The sequence below is a fragment of the Haliotis asinina genome, chromosome 12, assembly GCF_037392515.1.
Source record: "Haliotis asinina isolate JCU_RB_2024 chromosome 12, JCU_Hal_asi_v2, whole genome shotgun sequence".
In the NCBI taxonomy this organism is placed as follows: Eukaryota; Metazoa; Mollusca; class Gastropoda; order Lepetellida; family Haliotidae; genus Haliotis; species Haliotis asinina.
Genome location: NC_090291.1, coordinates 14,356,108 through 14,362,489, shown reverse-complemented (window position 1 = coordinate 14,362,489; position 6,382 = coordinate 14,356,108). Strand labels below are relative to the sequence as shown.

Genomic DNA, 6,382 nt, shown 5'->3' with positions numbered 1-6,382 from the left:
TGTCCACTAAACATTCTTACATTTTTTAACTACATCTGTACATATGGACAACACAAACAATTCTCGACTGCTTGAAATCGCATGTATTGTGATGCATGCCATGTACACATATCATAATATTGAGGTAAAAGTGTCAGAATGTCTCTATATGATAAATACAACAGTACACAGGTCAACACAAGTCTGAGATGTTTGAAATCATTTTTATTTTATTTTCATGCATTCCATGGACATACTTGGTGATGCTGAGACAAATGTATCAGTTATAGCTACTGACAAGTCATTCTGTTCATGTATCCAGGCAGACAGCGGAGAGATGCACAACATGACATTGCAGGCATGCCGTTAATCCTACATTCGTCGTTACGGCGACGGCACTGTAAAACAACAATGAATACTTAACATATCCAGATATCGTGTCTGCACAGATAACATCATCACTGTGGATCAAACGCGATGATTATAAGGTAACTGTGAAAAAGAGTGAATTGAATGCATGTGATTGATGTCTTTAACAGACGTACCGTAAGTGCATGTACATTATGCATGTATGCAGTGCAACTAATATACACATTAAAATGAGAAATGCTATGAAGGATATCATGGGAACCTGATTACATAGATATAAGTTATGTATGCATGTTTGTAAAAATAGATTACGATGCACTGAACTGATGCCTTTAACAAAAATGTCATAACTACACTGTACCTGACCCGTGATGGTCCCTGGTAGAATAGGTCTTTAGCTACCCATGCTTGTCAGAAAAGGCGACTATGTTTTTCGTAAAAGGCGACTAACGGGATCGGGTGGTCAGACTCGCTGACTTGATTGACACATGTAATCGGTTCCCAGATGTGCAGATCGATGCTCATGCTGTTGATCACTGGACTTCAGACTCGATTATTTACAGACCGCCGCCATATAGCTGAATACTGCTGAGTGTGGCGTAAAACTAAACTCACTCATTCACTTACTTACTACATTGTATCTGTATGCAATGTTCGCGACCAAACAATTACCTTAAGAGGTGTGCTATGGTGGATTTGATGGGCTCTAAGAATAGACGTTCAAATTCACGTAAAAAGAACTTCATCTTATCGGTATCTCACAAATATTCTTCTGTTGACACGTGCGGACATTTTAAATTCTTGCTGGTCCAGAAGTACATTTCCCGACTTAATCTTGCAGTGTGACAATTATCTGATAACCTATCTCACCCCCATACCGCCGCCAATACCGCTTCCATAGTTTCGTCTGCATGTTTGGATGTTACCAATTCCGCGCTGACACGTCAAGCCATTGCAGCAAGTGTTGCCATTCATCCAACTGCATGTTTGTCCCTCGTTTCGACACTGAAGGAAAATGTTGATATGGGTATTGATTTGTTTGTATAATTATACCATACCAAGAAAAACCCCAAACGTCTTTCAAATATATGTACGTAAGCAAATATGTTAAACTATGAAAAGAGCTGAAATAACAAAATCATCCATATTTTTCTTATAACGAAATGCATATTAAAAGCATAAAGCAAAAGCTAAGGTTGCAAAATGGAGTTTACTACTGCGGTGTGACACATTTCAATAATAATGTGGATATTCAACGGTAGTAAAAAGGGATAGTTGAGGTGAACATTAATGTATGATAGAATTGTAAATCATGACAGCAGAATCGAAGTTGCAAAAGATATCAGAATTCTAACTAACACAAATATACCGGTAGACATTTGGATGAGAGTTACAGATTGGATATAATTCGGAATAGTTTACAACCATTGCTATAAAATCTCAATGTTCTCATGAATAAATGTTATGCTTGTTAGAAAGAAGAGTATGTGAAATGAGAACACTTACCCCAAAGCCAAAGGCATTGTTTACCAAAAGTGACACCACAAAGAACAAAGCAAGACACACTTTGATCATCATTTTATGTTAGGGGGCTCTGAAACAAAGGAGAATGCATTACACGCTATATCTCATACTTCCTAAAATATCTAATCGTGTAAAACTGTTGTGGAGGCTCATTAAGATATTACATCATTATATCTGTTAAACGGTACCATAAACAAACTGTGCTGAGTTAGATAAGAGACAGAATGGTGGCAAAAAGTCATAGAATCGAAAGGTGTGTACATGGCGCATGTTTCAAATGTGCACTAACAATGTGCAGAGTTACATTATCACATTTTTAAATTACAAATTATGACTTGGTTTTCAGTCCCACACCCTTGCCTTTGAAGTTGCAACTGAACCTTCCTCAAACATTCAGTTTAAGTTACAATAGAATTATAATGCGTTCAAAACGCGGTCACGTTTATTTCACTCAAGTGTTCATCATACATACCTGTTCGGCTGAAGAATCAAACTGAGAATGTCGAATGCTTAGCAAACACATGTATTTCTACCCATATCCTGCGCTGCTGATGAACTTGCATTTCATGTCAGACATCCGTTAAGATCAGTTCATGATCTGACGGTAAAGTGTAACGTTCCTCTGATCAGTTGTAGATCTTGATGATTTATCGGGATTCACCTGACGTGTGTCACTGACGTTTCTCTGAACTTGAAATGTGGACGAGGAATGGCAAACTACTGTCCGTGTGTTTCGCTCTTTCGTAAATTCGGACTGATCAAATGATATGTAAGGCGGTGAGGAATAAGTAAGTCAAGTGTTTCCTATATTTTTTCCCGAGGACTCGGTCCTCCCGAGGAAAGAGTCAACAAAAGTTCCCGATTTTTAGACTACAATCTGTAGTGGATGCTGTGAATTGCAACACACTTCTTCTTCATTGTGGTTTTAACTTGGATTAGGTTTTTAAACTTTTCGTAAGATCAATAAAAACATTGAAACATATCTGCTGCCCTTGCGTAAAACAAATATCTCAGTACAAACACGTCTTGGTGTCTGAGCTTCAAATTCAAAAGGTGTCGAATTTACGTGTTCTCAATATATTACAACACTATCTTTTTTCCTACCAAACGAAATATGTTTATTGTATCCTCCTCATTTTCCCTATATTCTAAATCCGACGATTAAACTCTCTATTATCTTGTAATAAACAAAGGAAATCCTTTTATGCCGATTCATGAATTTAATGGATGTCATGGATTTACAACGTACATATCAACAGAGCAGTATATCCTGCAGTGCCGAAGTCCTTAAGAACATGTGTTAAACCTGTAATATTTTAACAGGTTCTTTTTGTATAAATATTCGCTACTTTGTATTCGCCATTATGTATTCATAATGTAGTCAGCTGCTTCCACGCTTGACGTGAGCAAGGAATCATTACGTCACATGTAAAATATCCATCCTTGATGAAGCTGATTTACCTATGAACAGTAGGGTCAGATTTTATCGAAGGCTGTGACTGACAGACTAGTAACAGATCCAAGATTACATTTGTAATCTTGACATGTAAAAATATCCATCCTTGATGAAGCTGATTTACCTATGAACAGTAGCGTCAGATTTTATCGAAGGCTGTGACTGACAGACTAGTAACAGATCCAAGATTACATTTGTAATCTTGACATGTAAAAATATCCATCCTTGATGAAGCTGATTTACCTATGAACAGTAGCGTCAGATTTTATCGAAGGCTGTGACTGACAGACTAGTAACAGATCCAAGATTACATTTGTAATCTTGACATGTAAAATATCCATCCTTGATGAAGCTGATTTACCTATGAACAGTAGGGTCAGATTTTATCGAAGGCTGTGACTGACAGACTAGTAACAGATCCAAGATTACATTTGTAATCTTGACATGTAAAATATCCATCCTTGATGAAGCTGATTTACCTATGAACAGTAGGGTCAGATTTTATCGAAGGCTGTGACTGACAGACTAGTAACAGATCCAAGATTACATTTGTAATCTTGACATGTAAAAATATCCATCCTTGATGAAGCTGATTTACCTATGAACAGTAGGGTCAGATTTTATCGAAGGCTGTGACTGACAGACTAGTAACAGATCCAAGATTACATTTGTAATCTTGACATGTAAAATATCCATCCTTGATGAAGTTGATTTACCTATGAACAGTAGCGTCAGATTTTATCGAAGGCTGTGACTGACAGACTAGTAACAGATCCAAGATTACATTTGTAATCTTGACATGTAAAATATCCATCCTTGATGAAGCTGATTTACCTATGAACAGTAGGGTCAGATTTTATCGAAGGCTGTGACTGACAGACTAGTAACAGATCCAAGATTACATTTGTAATCTTGACATGTAAAAATATCCATCCTTGATGAAGCTGATTTACCTATGAACAGTAGGGTCAGATTTTATCGAAGGCTGTGACTGACAGACTAGTAACAGATCCAAGATTACATTTGTAATCTTGACATGTAAAATATCCATCCTTGATGAAGTTGATTTACCTATGAACAGTAGCGTCAGATTTTATCGAAGGCTGTGACTGACAGACTAGTAACAGATCCAAGATTACATTTGTAATCTTGACATGTAAAAATATCCATCCTTGATGAAGCTGATTTACCTATGAACAGTAGGGTCAGATTTTATCGAAGGCTGTGACTGACAGACTAGTAACAGATCCAAGATTACATTTGTAATCTTGACATGTAAAATATCCATCCTTGATGAAGTTGATTTACCTATGAACAGTAGCGTCAGATTTTATCGAAGGCTGTGACTGACAGACTAGTAACAGATCCAAGATTACATTTGTAATCTTGACATGTAAAAATATCCATCCTTGATGAAGCTGATTTACCTATGAACAGTAGCGTCAGATTTTATCGAAGGCTGTGACTGACAGACTAGTAACAGATCCAAGATTACATTTGTAATCTTGACATGTAAAAATATCCATCCTTGATGAAGCTGATTTACCTATGAACAGTAGGGTCAGATTTTATCGAAGGCTGTGACTGACAGACTAGTAACAGATCCAAGATTACATTTGTAATCTTGACATGTAAAATATCCATCCTTGATGAAGTTGATTTACCTATGAACAGTAGGGTCAGATTTTATCGAAGGCTGTGACTGACAGACTAGTAACAGATCCAAGATTACATTTGTAATCTTGACATGTAAAGATATCCATCCTTGATGAAGCTGATTTACCTATGAACAGTAGGGTCAGATTTTATCGAAGGCTGTGACTGACAGACTAGTAACAGATCCAAGATTACATTTGTAATCTTGACATGTAAAGATATCCATCCTTGATGAAGCTGATTTACCTATGAACAGTAGCGTCAGATTTTATCGAAGGCTGTGACTGACAGACTAGTAACAGATCCAAGATTACATTTGTCACACCTGTTCCCTTAATGTGTCATCCTCAACTCAGTGTTCTTAATCCTCTCAATGCTGCCGTCGAACCCATTCGACAGGAGTGCAGGATAGTGACATCTCCAAATAAAACTTGCAATAATTATTCAACGAGTCGGATTTACGTGTCACATGAATTATGTATGGAATGTACTAATTCTCACCTTTTTAAATACATAATGTTCAATACGTTTGTATACCTTAAAACGAAACGCCCGCTAAATAAAAATGAGATCGCCGAATTTCTCCGCACGCAGTCGAAAGTAACGGCCATTGTTGACTTCCAGCGCACCACCATCGTGTGGTACCCAGTCTAATATTTTCTTCATAATGAAATATTTTTTGATAGTTTAATCCATATTTTTTGTTCCTTGACGAAGAGAAAGCCCATAAGTTTCCCATTTTCTAAAAATTACTAACTTTCGGCTCAAATAATTATAAACAAAACCAATCTCAATGTTACATCATCGATTGGACGAACAGGAACGATCATGGCAACGGCGGTAAACAAACAACTCCACATGCATCGTGATGCCGAAGGGAATGTGCCATCCTTTTGACATATCCAACTATTTTATCTGGAATTAATTACACGGTGTTAATAGGTAAATGTTATTGTCTCTGCACAGAAATTACCATATTTAGCGATTTTATTTTGATTTTGTTTGATAAACCTTCCAACATTCACAAAGTTGACAGCCGTAGGTGACCCGAAAGGGCGTGGCCAAACTCGCGGTCTTTCTAAGTTACAAGATACGAAGGTTGTTTGAAAAAACGCGTTCATACGCAGAATCTGAACACATATACATTGAAAGAAAACGACTCAATACCTATATAATGCAGATCATGAAACAATATCACAATATTTGTAATTGTACCCACCCTTGATGAAACCGGAAGCACGTACACGGCATGGCACTCGTGGAAGTAAAATATGAACGAGTTTGACAACGACCATTGATACATTTTCTAAACGGATTCAAATTCACGTAAGATCCATACTATACACCAGAATTACCTTTCAGTCATCCTCAGTTATTTACTGTTAGTTGTGTTCAATA

General features: G+C 37.1%; 1 protein-coding gene across 1 annotated transcript; it reads right to left on the bottom strand.

Annotated features, from left to right (window-relative positions):
• Nucleotides 1-213: 213 nt before the first annotated feature.
• LOC137258958 (uncharacterized) lies at nucleotides 214-1,926 on the bottom strand. Its single transcript, XM_067796652.1, has 3 exons — nucleotides 1,855-1,926; nucleotides 1,219-1,353; nucleotides 214-377 (listed from the first exon to the last, which is right to left on the bottom strand). The coding sequence occupies exons 1-3, from the start codon at nucleotides 1,924-1,926 to the stop codon at nucleotides 270-272; spliced, it is 315 nt and encodes a 104-aa protein (XP_067652753.1). The 3' UTR covers nucleotides 214-269.
• Nucleotides 1,927-6,382: the final 4,456 nt, after the last annotated feature.

Coding starts and splice junctions, on each gene's coding strand:
- LOC137258958 (XM_067796652.1), bottom strand. CDS start 1,926: ATGATGATCAAAGTGTGTCTTGCTTTGTTCTTTGTGGTGTCACTTTTG. Junction 1,354..1,854: donor ACAATGCCTTTGGCTTTGGG/GTAAGTGTTCTC, acceptor ATTTTCCTTCAG/TGTCGAAACGAGGGACAAAC. Junction 378..1,218: donor GTATTGGCGGCGGTATGGGG/GTGAGATAGGTT, acceptor GTTGTTTTACAG/TGCCGTCGCCGTAACGACGA.